This window comes from Narcine bancroftii, chromosome 5 (assembly GCF_036971445.1).
Source record: "Narcine bancroftii isolate sNarBan1 chromosome 5, sNarBan1.hap1, whole genome shotgun sequence".
Lineage (NCBI taxonomy): Eukaryota > Metazoa > Chordata > Chondrichthyes > Torpediniformes > Narcinidae > Narcine > Narcine bancroftii.
Genome location: NC_091473.1, coordinates 85,307,309 through 85,326,683, shown reverse-complemented (window position 1 = coordinate 85,326,683; position 19,375 = coordinate 85,307,309). Strand labels below are relative to the sequence as shown.

At 39.0% G+C, this 19,375-nt stretch overlaps 1 protein-coding gene across 1 annotated transcript in view; it reads right to left on the bottom strand.

Annotated features, from left to right (window-relative positions):
- hmcn1 (hemicentin 1) overlaps positions 1-19,375 on the bottom strand; it is a 538,964-nt gene that overhangs the window by 132,409 nt on the left and 387,180 nt on the right. The window contains exons 64-68 of the mRNA XM_069942357.1: positions 18,122-18,281; positions 15,420-15,544; positions 11,186-11,369; positions 4,106-4,203; positions 3,260-3,538 (exon numbers count right to left, since the gene is read on the bottom strand). Coding sequence (XP_069798458.1) covers positions 3,260-3,538; positions 4,106-4,203; positions 11,186-11,369; positions 15,420-15,544; positions 18,122-18,281 — 846 coding nt within the window. The remainder of the gene's footprint in view (positions 1-3,259; positions 3,539-4,105; positions 4,204-11,185; positions 11,370-15,419; positions 15,545-18,121; positions 18,282-19,375) is intronic.

The window sequence follows — 19,375 nt, the reverse complement described above, 5'->3', positions numbered from 1 at the left end:
TTAATGAGGCTTGAATTTTGTTTGTGGTTTATGCTCCATTTGTTGAAGATATAGATTTCGTTGTAGATGTGTTTTTATTATTTGGATATCTGAATTTTAACGTAATGATTGCAGATATTTAAATGTGGTATTGGAGCTTTTATTGGATAACTATTTAAGAGTAAAAGGGAAAAATGGTGGAAGAGTACTAAAATTGAATTGTACAATGCTTAATGAGGTTTGAATTTTGTTTTAAGATGGTGGTTTATGTGACTAATATGATGATAGATGTGAAGTTAGTTGATATTTGGTGAAGGTTTATTTCTATAGAGAGTTTTTTTGCATCTTTCTTTTCATGCTACAATTTTTTTTAAAGAATTGATTATTGTTTAAGAATTTTTGATAGATAATGTTACTAACTTTACTAATTTTTTATATTAAGTTTGAGTTAAATATATGTTTCATCTTAACTCCGTTTGTTAAATATATGCATTTAAGTTTGATTTAAATATGTTTTTTAAGTCTGATATTTTAGTATTAATTACTTTTCTTTTTGTTAGTATTTTAATCGGTCATGTTTTTGTTTTTTTTGTAAGTGGGTTTTTTTTCTCACATATATTATTAACTTTATTAATTCTTCACTCTTTATTTTGGGGGGAAGGGGGGGTGGACTAATTTGAGTTGGGTTATTAATGTGTAATAATTATTGGGGAGGGTATAGTTTATTTAGATTACTGATATTGTATTGTAATTTTATTATTTTATTCTTAATTTTTTTTAATGTAATCCTATATGTTTTTCATGTTATAAAATCTTAAATAAAGTTTAAAAAAAAAATGTGACTTTATTTTTTTTAAATTATATGTTATTTTTTCCAATGGAATACATTTATTCATTTCCATGTACCATTGCTGTACTCTCAGGCTCTCTTCTGATTTCCAAGTTGACATACATTTTTTTGCTACAGCTAAGGCTATCATAATAAATCTTTTTTGTACTTCATCCAGTTTGAGGCCTAATTCTTTACTTCTTATATTACTTAGAAGAAAGATCTCTGGATTTTTTGGTATGTTGCTTTTTGTGATTTTATTTAATACCTGACTTAGATCTTCCCAAAGCTTTTTCACATGCCCAAATTGCATGTATTGTTCCCGTTTCCTTCTTACAGTGAAAACATCTATCTGATACTGTTGGGTTCCATTTATTTAACTTTTGGGGCGTGATATATAGCCTGTGTAACCAATTATACTGTATCATGCGTAAAATTGAACTAGCAAAATTGCAAGGAGAAAAACAAATTGATAAAACCATTTGAAATAGAGGATGTACAAGATATATTAAAAAAGCTACTGAGCAATAAAATGCCTGGGGAGGATGGACTTCCAATAGAATTCTATAAAACATTTAAAGAGTTACTAATTCCTCCTCTCCTGGAAGTAATGAACTAGATAGAAGAAACACAAAACATGCCAGATTCATGTAAAACAGCAATAATTACAGCAATACCAAAGACGGGGAAAGATCCACTAACACCAGCATCGTATAGACCAATATCTCTACTTAACTCAGATTATAAGATAATGGCAAAACTATTAGCAAACAGATTGGCCGACTGTATACCAAAAATAGTAAAACTAGATCAAACTGGATTTATTAAGAAAAGACGAACAACGGACAATGTCTGTAAGTTCATTAACTTAATCCATGCAGTACAAGGAAATAAAGGGCCAACAGTGGCTGTACCTTTAGATGCAGAGAAAGCCTTTGACAGGATAAAATTGAATTATTTATTCAAAGTATTACAGAGGTTCAACCTACTAATAATTGGATTAAAGCATTATATAAGGGTCCAATAGCGAAGGTGACAGTAAATGGATATATATCGAACCAATTTAAATTAAGCAGGTCAACTAGGCAGGGATGTCCACTATCTCCCTCACTTTCGTTTTAGCAATAGAACCATTGGCAGAACTGATAAGAACAGAAAATAAAATAAAGGGGATAAAAATAAAATAAAGGGGATAAAAATAAAAGAGAAGGAATATAAAATCAGTCTATTTGCAGATGACATCATAGTATACTTAACAGAACCAGAATTATCAATAAAAGAATTACATAAGAAATTGAAGGAATATGGAGAAATATCGGGGTACAAGATCAATGCAAATAAAAGTGAAGCAATGCCAATGAATAATGCGGATTTCACAAAGTTTAAAAAAGAATCACCATTTAAATGGCAAACACAAGCCATCCAATACCTAGGTATTAGACTAGATAATAATCTAGGCCATTTATACAAATTAAATTATTGCCGTTAATGAAGAAATTACAAGTTGACTTAGAACATTGGAAAGATTTACCACTAACACGGATAGGAAGGGTAAATTGCATTAAAATGAATATCTTCCCAAGGATACAATAGCTATTTCAATCGTTACCAATTCCCTTAACAGAGAAATTCTTCAATGAGCTAAAGAAAATAATAAGGAAATTCTTATGGAAAGGGGGGAAGCCGAGGATAGCGCTAGATAAATTAACAGAATGATACAATCAAGATGGTTTGTAGCAACCAAATTTTAAGAATTATTATAGACCAGCACAATTAAGATATCAATCAGATTTTTAGCAAACAAGGGAAAAACCAGATTGGACCAGGATAGAGCTAGATAAAATAGGGGAGAAGGTACCAGAACATATACTTTATAAGTGGGATGAAAAACTAATGCAATATAGAAGTTCACCAGTACTGCACCATCTGCTCAACATTTGGAAGAAGATTCACGTAGAAAGGAAAAAATCAAATTACCAACTACCAAAATTATTACTGATGCAAAATCAACTAATCCCTTTCACAATAGATAACCTTTCCTTTAGAGAATGGGAGGGAAAAGGGATTAAGAGAATAGAAAATTGTTTTTTTTGGAAATAATTTATTATCATTTGAACAAATGAAGTACAAATATGGAATAACTCACGGTACAATGTTTGCATACCACCAACTGAAAACCTATTTAAAGGACAATTTGGGAAGCAGGCTGAGGTTACTAGAAGGAAGCAGCTTTGAAAATGTGATTACAGACACAATGATAATCAAAAGATTTATAACAAACATGTACATCAAGCTGCAAGAGAAAGAAAATGATGAAATAAGCTATAAACCCAAACAAACGTGGGAACAAGATCTAAACAAAGATAAAAAATGAAATATGGGAAAAGCTATGCTCCAGAACTATGAGAAATATAATCCTTCCTTCTTGATGGTGGGTTATGTTTGACTTACCAAGTACATTCAAACTGAAGTGTCTGCTGACCTCCCCAGCTTCATTGGCTGCCACACAGGCATATTTTCCACTGTCATTCACGTCAGCTGCTGAAATCTGCAGCAACATTCCTTGATTTCCAACTCTCATGTGGGGACCCAGTTTGAGAGGTTGTGTTTCTTTCAGCCAGGCTAATGTTGGAGTTGGTGTTCCATCAGTGATACAGGTCAGGGATGCTGGACTTCCCTTCACTACTGTGAGCTCGTCTGTGCCATCAGCACCATCCATCCTTGGAGGTACTACAGGGAGCAAAGAAAGCATTGGAAGGTAATGAAACATATGACAATGTGCCGCTCCTACTCAATTTGTAGTCCATGAAGGAGATTTTCCCTGCTTATGGTTGGCAACAGAATTGTAATCATGTTCTCCATTCACTTATCAACAATTTCACCACTGATCTTAAGAATGTTTCCTGATGCATTCAACCTTTACACATCCTTCCACTACACTTATTAAGTCCAAACACACAATAATTCAATCCATGAGACCCATTGTTCAATTAAAAAAAAAGCAGAGGTAGTGGTTCCTGGTACCCAGGTGAGCCAGGAGGTTTAGGGACTTGGGCAATTCTCATTGGAGAACCCCAGGGAAGAGTGGAGGACAATGAGATCATGGGATGATTCAGCACAAGTAGAGAATGGCAGTTAATTATGCAAGAACATTATTATGTCAGATACCTAACATCTTCAAGGCAGAAGCTTTTCATTGATGCTAAATTTGCACGGTAAACACATTTTTCAAATGCATATAATTGTAAATGGTAAAGATAATGTAAAGTAGTATGTGATCCCTCTTAGTAAACTCACCATATACTATTAAATTATAATGCTTGTTGTCCACACCGGCTCGATTAGAAGCAACACAAGTGTACGTCCCACCATCTGACACCTGAGCCCGCATGATTCTGTAATAGAGTAATTATGAGCACCATTATCAGGCTTTAAGTTGCAATTAGGGTTGATGGCAGTGATCTTGCACAATCCTATTAGCTGGCTATTCTTTAAAATTGATATTGCAAGCTCAAATGACTGTCCCAATAACTTCATGAAAGTACCTTGGTGGAAATATTTGATTTTGCCTTTTATAAAGTTAAGATAGTCAGCAATTCTTAAGTAAGGAAAATAAAATAATGAGTTTGAAGTATTCCTATGTCAGGATTGATCTAAAACTTCCATTTAAATTACTTTGGGGGAATCTGGAGCCTATATATGGAGTAAAAACACATAAAATGCTGGAGGAACACTAAGGTCCATCGGAGGTAAAGATAAGTAACCGATGTTTTGGGCCTGAGCCCTTCTCAAAGTTATGAGTGAAAAGCAGACAGATGTCTGAATTAAAAGGCTGTGGAGAAGGATTGAAAGGGCGGGGCAAAGAGAACAGTCCAACTGATAAAAGGTAATAATTGGACATAGATATAGAAGGCCAGGAGAGGAAAGGGATGCAAAGCTGGAGGGCAGGAAGCAGAAGGGGAAGGGGGGGGGGGGGGAGAAAGGGAGAGAAAAAAGAAATAGAGAAATAGGATAGAAGGGGGGAAGCTAATGGAAACTGAAGTTGATGTTAATGCCATTTGGTTGAAGGATGCTCAGACGGAATATGAGGTGTTGTACTATGCCTGCTTTTTGTTAGCTACATGGTGCAATCCATGCTACAAGCCCACACAGGCAAGGTTTCTCGACTATTCCTTTGCTTCATTGATGACGACTTTAGTGCTGCCTCATGCACCCATGATGAGCTCATTTACTTTTATCAACTTTGCTGCCAACTTCCATCATGACCTGAAATTCACTTGATCCATCTCTAGCCACACTCTCCTCTTTCTCGATCTCTCTGACTCCATCTTGAGAGATAAACTCTTGACAGCTTTTTCTACAAACTCTCAACTCCCGCATCTACCTCGACGACACCTCTTCACTCCATATCCCCTGTAAGGATTTCATTCTTTTCTCTCAATTCCTCTATCTCATCTGCTCCCAGGATGAATGTCTTCCATGCTACATCATACGAGGAGTACTCTTTCAAAAAAGTGTGGCTTCCCTTCTACTACCATTAACTTGGTCCTCACCTACATCTCCTCCATTGCATGCATGTCTGCCCAGGATCCCCTCCACTCCCATACGCAACTAGGACAGGATTTCTCTTGTCCTCATCTACTATCCACTAGCCTCCACATCCAACAAATCATCTTCACCCATTTCCACCACCATCTACGTGATCCCACCACAAGGCACATATTGCCCTTTCCTCCCCCTCTGACTTCTGCAGGGACTGCTCCCTCTATGACTGGCTTGTCTACTCCTCCCTTCCCAGTCATCACTCCCTTGGCACCTACCCCTGTGACCATAGAAGATGCTCCAGTTTCACCCACACCTTCTCCCTCACCACCATTCAGGGCCCCAAACAGTCCTTCCAAGTGAAGCAACACTTCACTTGTGAATCTGCAGGGGTCACGTACTGTACCCAGTGCTCCTGTTGTGGTCTCCTCTACCTCAGCGAGACTAGAAGCAGCCTGAGAAATCACTTTGTTGAGCACCTTGGCTGTGTGCCGCAATATGTCTGTCCATGTTCTCATGCATTGCCAGACTGAAACCATCTGCAAATTTGAGTAATAACATTTCATATTCCATCTAGGCACACTCAGAACATTGCCTTCTCTAGTTTCTATTTACAACTGCCCCCCCACCTCCCCTCTTCTATCCTCATTTAGCTCTCTCTCTCTTGCTCTTTTCCCTCTGTTTTCTTTCCTCCAGTCCTCCTCTCACAGAGCACCCCCTTTCCTAGTCAATTCTCACCTTTCCTCTCCTGTCGTCCTATTTATATCCAATGATCATCTTTTGACCGCGGGTCTGCACTCCTCCTCCTCCTGCTCTTTCTTTCCTTCTCAGCTTTTTAATTCAGGCGCCTGCCTGCTTTTTACTCATACCTTGAAGAAGGGCTCAGGCCTGAAATATCAGTAACATATCTTTACCTCCTATGGACGCTACGGGATCTGATGAGTTCCTCCAGCATTTCTGCGTTTTTACTATTCACTTGTATCTGCTCTTTTTTTTCTCTAACTAAAATCAATAATAAGAGAACTTAAGTGTACTTCGAACACAGATCTGGAGCATCCATGATTCTTAATTAAAACGTTATCTTTGGATACAGAATTTATCTCAAGTCAGATCAAAATAGTAAAGTCTGTCTTTTGGCAGATGGAGGGAGAAGATCACAAAGTTCAGCCAGAAATTTTCTATCAGGATCAATCTTTTTTATTTTCAGAAGATAGAGATGCCCTCTTTCCACACATAATTTTCTATTTTTATTTGGAATTTCACATTCTTATTAATTATGAAATACAAAAATTCTTTCAATTGCAAAATGGCACTTCAATTGAATGAACTGGCTTGCTATTGGTACCCTGCCTGGTCCCAGCTTCCAGAATGAAGATTTATAATTGTGCTCTAGGTCCCCTGGTCTGAACATCCACAGGTTCATAATCTCCTGTACTTTAACATTTATTTGGGTTACATAATGATTCACTAAGAAACCTGGTGTGATTCCCTTCTTCCACTGGCACTCCCCCAGCAATGAATTATTCCAAGAGTTGCAGGAGTAGCTGTGAACAATGTAGCAGAGGTGAGAGGTTAACAAGCTGAGTTTCAACATGGATAAGATGAAGGAGATAATTGTGGTCTTCAGGAGGACCAGGAGCGACTACCCTCCATTACACATCAATAACTCGATAGTGAAGAGGGTGGAGCATATCAAGTTCCCTGAAGTCCACATACCTGGTGGCCTATCATGTTAAAACTACATATAAAGGTAGAAATCATAAGGTTGTGCATGGAAATAATGTTCTCAGGTGCAACTATCTCAATGCAAGGAATATTGTACGAAAGGCAGACAAGTTGAGAGCATGGATTAGCACCTAGAATTATGACATTGTAGCCATTAGTGAGGGGTAGCACAGGCAACTCAATGTTCTGGAGTTCCATTGTTTCAGACATGATAGAGCGCGAGGCTTGAAAGGAAGAGGAGTATCATTGTTTGTCAGGGAAAATATCACACGTGCTCAGATAGGACATACTAGAGGCTAATATGGGTGGAGTTGAGAAATGAGAACATCTCCTCACTTGTCAGGAAGGTGCATTAGCGACTGCACTTCCTCAGAAGACTGAAGCAGGCAAGGCTACTGGCTACCATAATGCCAACCTTCTACAGGAGCTCTATTGAGAGCATCCTGGCCGGCTGCTTCACAGTGTGGTAGAGTTGCTGCAGAGAAATAGATTTGACAATAATCCACAAGACTATAAGATTGGCAGACAGGATCACTGAATCTCCTTTCCTTCCATCGACGTGATCTAACTGGTATCAACTGAAGAGGGCATGCAAAATCCCAACTGCTCTACACACACCATCTTTCAGCTATTCCCATCAGGAAAGAGATATAGGTGTACCAGAGCCAGCAGCACCAGGCTGATTAAAAAAAGAACTTCTACCCATGGGCAGTGAGAATATAAACAACCAAAGGAACTGCTCACACTACCCATCTGAGACTCTCTTATTTATGAATCAAGATTTATTTTATTTGTATACAGTGCTCTCCATAATGTTTGGGATAGACATTTTTTTCCTTTATTTGCTCCTGTGCTCCACAGTTTTCAGTTTGTGATCAAACAATTCACAGAGGTAATCAAAGTCCACATTCCAGAGTTTATTTAAAATTATTTGTACACATTTTGGTTTGACCACATCAAAATTACAGCATTTTTTATACTTAATTCTCTCATTTCAACACATCATAATGTTTGGGACATTTGGCTTCTCAGGTGTCTGTGAGAACTCAGTTATGTTTAATTGGTTCATTGGTGCAGGCATAAGAGAGCTAGGCTTGCTTCTCAGCTTTTGATCACCTTTGGAGTCTGCCACTGACACATGAGGACCAGAACTGTGCTAGTGAAAGTCAAAGAAGCCTTGATGAGGCTGAAAAACAAAAATAAAACGATAAAAGACATCACCCAAACCTTAGGATTACCAAAATCACCAGTTTGGAACATCATTAAGAAGAAAGAACGTACTGATGAGCCCAGTAATTGCAAAGGGATTGGTATTCCAAGGAAGATCTCCACTGCTGATGACAAAAGAAGAATGAAGAAAAATCCCCAAACATACGTCAAACACTGCAAGATGCAAACTATGCAAAGGTGGTATGCTATGGGTCTTGGGCAGTTCCTTTATGCCTCCACATTTTGGTCTTGCTATTACTTTGATACAGGTTAATCTTGGTTTCATCTGCCACAAGACCTTTTTCCAAATGGTTTGCATCTTGCAGTGCAGCCTCTGTATTTCTGATCCTGAAGAGTTTTTCTGATCTGTCAGACATACATTTGGAGATTTTTCTTTATTATGATGAGAATTCTTCTGTCTTCATCAGTGTCGGTCTTGCTTGGAATCCCAGTCCCTTTATGATTACTGTACGATCAGTATGCTCTTTCTTCTTAAAGATATTCCAAACAATTGATTTTGGTAATCTTAAAGCTTTGGGCAATGTCTTACTATTTTTAGTCTTGTTTTCCAGCCCCATCATGGCTTCTTTGACCTTCATTGGCACATCTCTGGTCCTCATGTTGAAAAATAGCAACTACAGACTCCAAAAGTGATCAAAAGCTGAGAAGCAAACCAGGTCTCTTATACCTACACCAATGAAGGAAGTAAACATACCTGAGTACTCACAAACACCTGTGAAGCCAAATGTCCCAAACATTATGATGCCCTGAAATGAGAGAACTATGTATGAAAAGTGCTGTAATTTGTATGATCACCAAAATGTCCACAAATAACCTTAAATAAAATCTGGAATGTGCACTTTAACTACATGTAAATTGTTTGGATACAAATTAAAAATTATGGAGCACAGGGGCAAATAAAGGAAAAAAATGTCTTTGTCTCAAACATTAAGGAAGGCACTGTATGTGAATACTTAGCCTCCAAATGTATGGTTTGTCTGTATGAGTGTTATGTCTTACTATGCATCTATGTATTTTGTACCAAGGACTGAAGAATGCTGTTTCATGGGGTTATACTTGACTCTGATGTCTGAAGCTCTGATAGCTCAATGGTTAGAACTCTGGTCTTGTAAATCAAGGGTCATGAGTTCATTCCTTGCTGGGGCCTCATTTCTGTGAGGGGTGCTGGACAAAGTGGCCACACTGTCTTCCCTATGGTTGACCAAAGTTAAAGAAGTTCTAAATGTAATATTATGTGATAATAATGGAACCTTTACTTTTTACTTGGGCAATTAGAAGATTATCAACTTGTGTAGTTGCACCACACTGAGATGTGTTGTTTAGGGTTGCACACTGAGCGGCACGGTGAGGAGAGTCCATAACTTTGCTGGGGACTATCAGCAGGCCATGGGAAAATCTCTAGACTGTACATCTGAGTTGGGGAGTCAGCAGTTTTAATCATATCCTACAGTCATGAGAGAGACACCAGGATTTGGTGCTCTGTCAGCACATGGAGGTGTGGCCACTCTCCAGAAATAGCCTGCAGTCATTCTGCTGGCCAGGATGCCACACTTTGCTCCATCCGTCAGGGCTGAGCAGATGCACTGCTTGCCCAAGCAGCAAGTGGACTCTACACTAAGCTGTGGTGGTGAATTATTGCTGGGGCAGTACTGTCAGTAACACTCTCCCCGCCATGCCTCTCAGCGTGCAGCCCTGAACCACATGCCTCAGTGCAGAGCAACTACTCTATGTAGAATGCTATGATCACCTCTTTTAGCTTTGATTCTATTAATGCTCTCTTTCCTGGAAAGGCATCCTGATGCAAAGACATAGATGTACAATTGCCAGAAGTAAATCCAAATGCTGATTCTCAGTGCGCCTTTATAACCCTTCCACTTCTCAGCATCCTCATTGTAAATCCAGACTCAATGACTATTTCCAATTCAATCTTGCCTGGGATTACCTTTCTCATTCTTCTGGGTAGCTTTAAAAAAATTAAAAAGAGTCAACCTCTCGTAATCTTACCTCTGGCTCGTTTGCTGTAATGGAAGATTCTAACCTATTTTTTAACCTGTTTTTTCTTAATTTCCAGCTCTTGGTTCTGCAGAGCTGAGAACCTTTTTTTAAAACTTGCAGCTTTGGGTTCTGCAAGGCTGAGAACCTGCTTGTGTTTTAGAATTAGCAGACATAAGCAAAATTCCACCGAGGGGCCAGAGATGCTGTTATCTGACGAAAGGACATCTGTGTACCGAGAACATTTAATCTTCCTGCTTGTTTTGGTCACAGACTGTCAGAGGCCTAGCCTTGATGTAGAATAAACCATTGTATTCAAAGTGATAAGCTGAAAATTATGTTATTCGTTAATTAACCTAGCATGCTAGCTTGCTTGCTTATCTTTCTTGCTGTGCTGGGAATGGGTGCTTGGGTAAGCAGTTTTTGGGTAATATAAGCCATGGTCCCGCTGCTGAAGTTAGAGACTCTCCGAGAGGTAGCAACATCTCTCAGCAAGAAGAAGAAGAACTTCTGGAGTCCAGCCAACGTCCCGGTCGGGGGAGGTGGAGAAGCTGCTACCGGCGCTCTGACAACCTACTACAAGTGTGCAGTCGTTGCCTCGCTTCGGCAGTTGGCACCAGTCCAAGCGTTGATAAGTATAGTTGGGAAGGGCTTGCATATTGTAGTGTGAAATCAGCTTTTGAATTTGTAATAAACATTTGTATAATCTGAACTGCTCTTGGTGTGTGTATTTTCTTTCGGTAGTTCAAACGCTGTGACCAATCTAAAACGAACAAAGTGAGAGGTACAAGTTTACCCAAGACATTTGCATATTCTGCTCAAAATGGGATCTTGACCCTTTAGTTTACTACTTTAGTAATAAAATGATTTGCCTTCTTGAAAACTGACCTCAGAACTTTCCCAGCAGAGAGCAACCGTATCTTAGATGAAATGGGCAGAGGAAGTCCATTCTTTAACCAGTTCAGCTGTGGTGGAGGGGAGCCAGTAGCCAGACACTCAATGTTAATAGAGTTGCCCATGACAGTAGTGAGCTCCTGGTTCTCATTCTGATTGCTGTAAATGGTTGGTTGAACTAAAGTAGAAATAATATTGATGTATCAGTAGATATTTGTGACTTGCCATTTAGAATCCTAAATTGTACAATAAAATATTTGTAAGTTGAAAGATTTTTTTTACCTGATCTTTGAATATTTAGTTGAATAAATGCCATAAAAGCACTTAAAATGTTACAAAATTGAAAAAGAATTAAATCGTCTATGATGATATATTAATATTCTTCAGTAGCTAGAATGATAAAATAAGACCATGATTTATTTTATATGTATGAAGTTAAATTTATCAAGTTAATTGTTCAAATTTTCATTTTTCTTTTCTCCTGAAGTTACCAAAGCTTTGGATGTTGCTCAATCAGTTTACATGCACACAGTACAGAAATGATCACTTGTCAGTCAACAGAGATTTTTTTTTCCTGTTAATGTAGAATTTTAATCTTTTTTTGGTAATTCTTTATTTATCACACTATGAACCATATCAACCAATATATTTACAGATGCATCTCTTTAAATATTAACAGTGACATTTTCTCTTTTTTGCCCCTATCCCTCCCTTCCCCTCCTCCTTCCCACCCCCCTACAAAAACTGTAAATATTGAACACATAAAACACAATAAAACAATATCTTTATACAAAAGGAAAACAAACAAAAGATGCATCATCTACTTATTCACATTAAGTCTGATCGTGTTCATCTTCTTATCATTTTAGGTGGTGATGGTCCGAGGCCTGCTCTTTCTGTTATGTTCCATATATGGTTCCCAGGTTTTTTCAAACATTGTAACTTTGTCTTTTAAATTATATGTGAATTTTTTTTTCCAATGGGATACACTTAAACTTGGTTATATATTCCGTTAATGTTCATAGTTATATAGTCCAACATGGCCATCTTTTATCTTTATTTTCACTTCTTTTCCACCTCTTCACCACCTCCATCCCCTTTTTTTCCATTACTGTTTTTTGTTTTCCTTTTTAATCTCAATATATGACAATGCACTTAAGACATGAAATACCCCAACAATCCCCACAAGCAATAACTCTTTAACCCCAAATGAACCTCCCTCCTTGGATTGCCCCTTGTCGGCAACCACAACTCCCCTTTCCATTAGGTTTCAAAGTTACTCGCAAGCGTCAACTGATTTCGCAGTGACCATTATTCTCAGCCCCCCAGTCCCCCCAAGAGAACACTATTTTCCTATACTTATAAGCTCTCTCTCTTTTTCCCCTTCTTCCCCTTCTCTTATCCATCGTTAAATCTTTATATATACATTATCTTTACTTTATATTTTTACATATTTTTGTATATTTTCTTGCCGGTTATCTTTCTTGTCACTCCTCCTCCTCTCTTCTCCTGTCCTGCAAAGGTTCAGCAAATTCTTGGGCTTTCTTTGAGTCTGAGAACAGTCTCCCCAGGAATTCCCGTTCCCCAGGAATGAATACTTTGAGTACTGCTGGATGTCTTAATATAAAGTTATAACCTTTCTTCCATAAGATTGTTTTTGCCATGTTGAATTCCTTCCTCTTCTTTAAAAGTCCGAAGCTTATGTCCAGGTAAAAAAAATATTTTTTGTCCCTTATATTCCAACGGCTTATTGTTTTCTCTAACCTTCTTTCTTGCCTGCTCCAGTATGTTTTCTCTTGTCGTATATCTTAGAAGTTTTACCAATGTGGATCTCGGTTTTTGATGTGGTGGCGGTTTCGGTACTAGTGCTCTATGCGCCCTTTCAATTTCTATTTCTTCACATGAATCTGTCATTCCCAGCACCTTTGGGATCCATCCTTTTATAAATTCCTTCATATCTGACCCTTCTTTGCCTTCTTTCAGGCCCATTATTTTTATGTTGTTTCGCCTACTGTAGTTTTCCAATACGTCAGTTTTTTGTGACAATAAATCTTGTGTCTCTTTAATTTTATTTTCGCTCTCTTCTAAAATCATTTATCTCTATTTCTACAGCAGCTTCTCGTTCCTCCACATTTTCTACTCTTTTCCCTATTTCAGTCATGACCAACTCTAAGATTTGCATTCTGTCTTCAACTCTTTTCATTTTTCTTTTGATTGAACTAAATTCTAATGATAGCCATTCTTTTAATGACCTCATTTGTTCTTCAAAAAAGGCTTTATCTAAACTTTGTCCTTCTATTTTACCTTCTTCTTTCCTTTGAAATTTTTGGTCTTCTTCCTCCTCTACTTCTTTGTCTGTATCTATGTCTGTGTCATCTTCTTCTCTGTATCTGTGTATCTTCATCCTTCTCTGGTGAGCTGCTTCTGTATCCTTGTTGGGCCTCCAGTTGCTGTGTCTCCTGCTGCAGGTCAACCCGTTGTTGGGCCTCCCGCTACAGGTTGACCCGTTGTTGGGCCTCCCGCTACAGGTTGACCCGCTGCTGGGCCTCCCGCTGCAGGTTGACCCGCTGCTGGGCCTCCTGCCGCAGGTCGTCCCCCTGCCGGTTGCCCCGTTGCTGCTCACCCTCTTCCAGCCCTTCATTCTCTTTCTCATAACTCTTCTTTTCTTCTTTCTTGCTTACTTCCCCCAGATGAACGCCCCGATACTGGGCATCTCTCACCTGGCCGCTCCTCAGCTGAGCCCCCTCCTACCGTCGTTAACCTTTTCTTTTACTTGCACACTGCACACCTCTTCTTGGCTCTGAGAGCCATTTTTGAAGTCCGCTGGATGGAGATTGGCCACTCCTCTCCACGGTGGCTCTCTGCTCTGACGTGCAGGTAAGGCCTTCTTTCTTCTCCAGTGATTTTCCTTCTTCCCTTTTCTCTGTTCTTACTTTTTCTCTTTTGGGTGCCATATTCTGTCTCTTCTCTGTAACTTTATATTTCTCTTCCTGTATTTTATGTTTATTGAGCTCTGTCTTTTCACACTTTTTTTTTCTTTTCTCTGGAGAGGGCTGGTTCCACTCAACCAGCCACTACTCCATCACGTGACTCCCCCTAACAGAGATTATTTGAACCTTGACTAAAACATCAAGACCCAACTTGATGCTCTCTTTGAAAAAACAGCAGGTCAAACAGTCAAACAGTAAAGATACATCACCATCAAGGTGTGGGGTAACATGAAAGACGTCTGAACAAAAGGGGGAAGGGGGTGGTGAGGGTGTGAGATGAAAGGTGAAGGGGGGATGAGTCAAGGCTAGGCGGAAGGGGGAAAAAGGCAAGTTGATTAGTGGAATGCAGTGGGGTTGGAGGGTGCCTAGAAGGAAAATGAGGTGTTGTTCCTCCAATCTGTGGGTTGTCAAGGTGGGGTAGTGTGAAAGGCCATGGACAGACATGTGAGTTTGAGAGGGTGACTCAGAATTAAAAAGATTGGCTACGGGGAGGTCGCTTTTGTTGCAGAGGAGGTGCTGGGTGAAGTGATTTCCTAATCTGCAATCGGTCTCTGAAACGTTGGTGATGTATCTTTAACTTTGCTACATCAAGGCACTGTTTGATCTGCTGAGTTTCTCCAGCATTTGTGTGCTTTTTCACTTAACCACAGTGTCTACAGAATCCTGGGTTTTACCTCTGATGTTCTCTTTGACTCGGTGAAATTCAAGCATCACTTTGGTATTTCAGCAATGATTTATATAATCCTGCAGTGCTAGGAAATACTCCCATTGCACGTTTTCTCAATTGATTTCTTGTCTTGAATATTTACTTATGTCGTTATGATTAATGGTTTTCTTGCAGTGTTCAAAGAATATTCTGATGGAAGCATCAACTCAGCCAAAATTATCAGACATTTACATGAAATTTACCTCCCATAGCCCACAAGGAAACCAGTTGTGGCATATTTTGAAGTCAATTCAGATATTTGTGAAAGCGTGAAAAATTACAACACACATGTCCTTCAATTTGACTTTTCCAAATGGTAACACGGGATGATGGAAACATCACAGCTGCTGCCTTGGGCGAGGTCCGCGAACTCAACTCAGAATAAGCTTTAAATGGGCTCATCTGAAAGCTGCCACAACATTCCCGATCTTGGAACTTTGTATTCTCTATATCTGCCATTTTTTCCTATGATTGAAGCCAAGAATAAGAGAGCTTAAATGTACTTCTAAGTTTGTCATTGGCAATTACTCACCATACACATTTAGGTTGAAAATCCGATCTTCTTCACCAGCAGAATTGATGGCCACACAAGTATATTTACCCATGTCTGTAGTCACTGTCCCATTAATGTGGAGGGTGCTGCCATCTGGACTCACTCTGAAACCAAATCGCCACAACATTTTATCACCACAGCGTGCTTTCCTTCATTGAAATACACAACATGAAATGTTCTACATGGCTATGCTGGACCTCTCCTGGAAATACTGCATGAAAAACCACATTGGCTGCTGTTATAGACAATAGGCAATAGACAATAGGAGCTGGAGTAGGCCATTTGGCCCGTCGGGCCAGCACCGCCATTTTAGATCATGGCTGATCATTGCCATCAGTACCCCTTTCCAGCCTTATCCCCATAACCCTTAACTCATGACCAAGACTGACAGAAAATTCACAAGAATTATTTTCCACAACATTTTACAGAAGACCATTCTGCTCAAAATCCAGTGAGAAACAAATTTAAATGTACATTGGGTACAAGAAACTCCAGGCTGTGTGGATTATGTGAATAAATCTGCAACTCAATTACGGGTCTCATGTGAATGAGCTCATAATTACAATTACATTAATTTGTTAATCAGGCATGAATCAAAATCTAGAATAGATGAAATTCTGAAAAAACCATCATCAGATTTCAGATCTATTGTCAGAGAACATACATCAAGTCATGTTTATTGTCATCTGGATGTACAAGTATAACCCAACAAAACAGTGTTCTCCGGTCCTCAGTGCAAAACATGCAGACACACAACCAGACATAATACATATGAACAAAGAATACATATGCAGGACAAGTATTATATCTATAAAAATAAATTTATATATTTTTTTTGTACAATGAGAGTCTCAGATGTTTAGTGAGCAGTTCCTTTGTTCATTTTCCTGAATGAATAACTGCCCGTGGGAAGAAGCTGTTCCTCAGCTGTACTGCCTCTGATGCTTCTATTTCTCTTTCCCAAAGTGAACAGCTGAAAGATGCTGCGTCCAGGATGAAAAGGATCCTCAATGGTTTTGCATGCCATCTTCAGACAACGATCCCAGTAGATCACGTCAATGGGGGGGGGGGGGGTTGGGGTGGGGAAGGGAGACTCCAGTGATCCTCTCTGCCACTCTTATGGTCCTGTGGATTGACCTCCAATCCATTTCTCTGCAGCAATCGTACCACACTGTGATGCAACTGGCCAGGATACTCTTGTTAGAGCTCCTATAGAAGGTTCACATAATAGTGTCCAGTAGCCTTGCCTGCTTCAATCTTCTCAGGAAGTGCATTCACTGTTACAACTTCCTGACAAGTGATGAAATGTTTAGTGTCCATGATGAGTCACTAGTTAAGTGAACTCCAAGGAACTTAATGCTCTCCACTAAAGAGTTGTTGACGTGTAGTGGAAGGCGGTTGTTCTTGGTCCTCCTGAGGTCCACGATCATCCCCTTCGTCTTATCCACGATGAGACTCAGGTTGTTACTCTCGCACCATTTCACGATATTTTTTACCTTGTTGCTCATGAGGCCAGCTACTGTTGTGTCATCTGCAAAACTGATGACACTGTTGGAGCTGGATCTGGCAATGCATTGATGGGTCAGTAGCATGAACAAGAATGGGCTGAGCACACTGCCCTGAGGTGTGCCAATGCTCAGCCTGATGGTGATACATGACATCACATACAACCCTGAGATTCTTTTTCCTGCAGGTAAGGCAGAATTACCACTTAATGGTAGTGCAAAAACAAACTGTACACATATAAACAAATTAAAAAAAATAAACAGACTGACTGTGCAATACAGGGGGGAGGGGGAAATCAATAAATTGCAAAACTAAAAGTCCTTAAATGAGTCCCTGATTGAGTTTGTTGTGGAGGAGTCTGATGGTAGAGGTGCAGCAGCTGTTCCTGAACCTGGTGGTGTGAATCTTGTGGCACCTATACAAGGTGCCAAAAATTTTTAAAGCGAAGACCCATTAACTACTTCTGGAGGCAATTTTCTTGAAAGCGAAAACCCATTATAATTTATTCACAAAAGCAAACATGGGTTTCTTCATATAAGCAAATTTTCATAAAGTATTCATAAAGTGGGGTTTACCTGTCCCTTCTTCCCGATGGTAGCAGGGAGAATAGAGCATGTACTAGGTGGTGTGGACCCTTGATGATGGCTGCTGCTCTTCGATGGCAGCGTTCCCTGTAGATGTTCTTGATGGTGGGAGGGTTTTACTTGTGATCTCCTGGGCTTTGTCCACTATATTTTGCCTGGCTTTACGGCGTCCGCATACCAAACCGTGATGGAGTCTGTCAGCACACTTCTCACCACACCTCTGTTGAAATTTTCCGGGGTTTCTGATGTCAATACCTAATCTCCGCAAACTCCTGATGAAGTTGAGGTGCTGTTCTGTGACCTCATTGAATCTTACTTAATTGGGAATATTTGTGGTTACTGCACTGGGTTTCAAGAGAAGCATTGTATTTCATCTCGAAGTGCTGACATTCATGAATAGGACAAAGGATGGAAATAAATGAATACAAATGAAAAGAAACAAGATGTGTGTTCAACCTAAATATTTGATTGGGGTGGGGTCTTTGTATGGCAATTTATATTACATCTTCAGGCAAAAAAAAAATAAAAGATATAATAATTAACATAATGATTTTGAAGGACACGAAGCAATGATTAAAGATCCAAAGTTACCTTACACGTTTATCATCAGTATCATTTAGAGGTTTGCTGTCTTTCAGCCACTGCACTGAAGGTTTGGGAATACCATCAGCAGCACAGACCAGCTTCACGTTTTCACCCAGCAGAACACTGATCACGCTGGGCATTTCCGAACCAAAAATACTTGGAGGGACTGTAACACAATAGACGGAAAAAAAACTTGGTACAGGTACTACATGGAACTGCAGGTTCACAAATATTAATCACAAATAAAATCTCTAATACCAATTGGGATTAAATTATGGTCAATTTTTAAATAATGTACTCAATTTGTCAGATACCTCATGAAAGATTACAACTTCACAGGGTTCACTTAACCTTCACTCATATTATTTTTCTTTACATTAAGATACTTAAGTTCCCCCTTGACTCTACTTACAACAATTTTCCAGCAATTACTTTCCAAGTTTATGCATATGTCTAGAATTTGCTCCTTGGCTTATTTATTTTCTTCTGGTATTTGAAACTTCCACCATGTTAACAATTGGTCTAATACCAATCTCAATCTCTTCACTGACTTGAAAATACAAAGAGGATATTTGATGTCCAGCCACTGAATGCAAACCTTCTTTGACTTGGGCTATAAGCAATGTCTGTTTCAGTGCTAATATTTCACAGTGGTTACTCCAAATATGCCCCCACCTCAGCTCCACCCACGTTCTCTATAAGGATATGAGAAGTACCCAGTTTATGGATATCAAAACCATCAGTATTACATTCACTGTTAAATCCTTTGTTGAAGATTTTTTTTTAAACCACCATTCCATATTTTCAACTTTGCCAATTTCCCATTAACTGTTCCATGTTAGAATAATCAGATCACTTTAAGTGAAGTTCTGAACTGGAAAGAACTAGAGAGATTCAGGTGATAAAGTTGGTCTTTGGGCAATAATAACTTATTTTATACCAAGATCTTCTGTTAAAAGTCTGCAAAAGCACTTTCCCTGCTTCTTCCCTTCGTTGCCTAATTGTGTACTTTAGATGATGGCACGAATGGCTTTTCAGGAGAAAGTTAGACCGTTGAATTGGAACAAAATTATATTATTCCCCTTTTAAATAGCTACAGAATCAACAAATACTTTCCATGACAATTTTTTTTTACATTAAATCCTAACAGTGGAAGATTTAAGCAAGATCATTTACATCATCGCTAAGCTAACAGATATTGAGCTGGAAATATGGGCAAATAATTTGAATGGTGAAATGATCAAATAATCGGTCAGGATG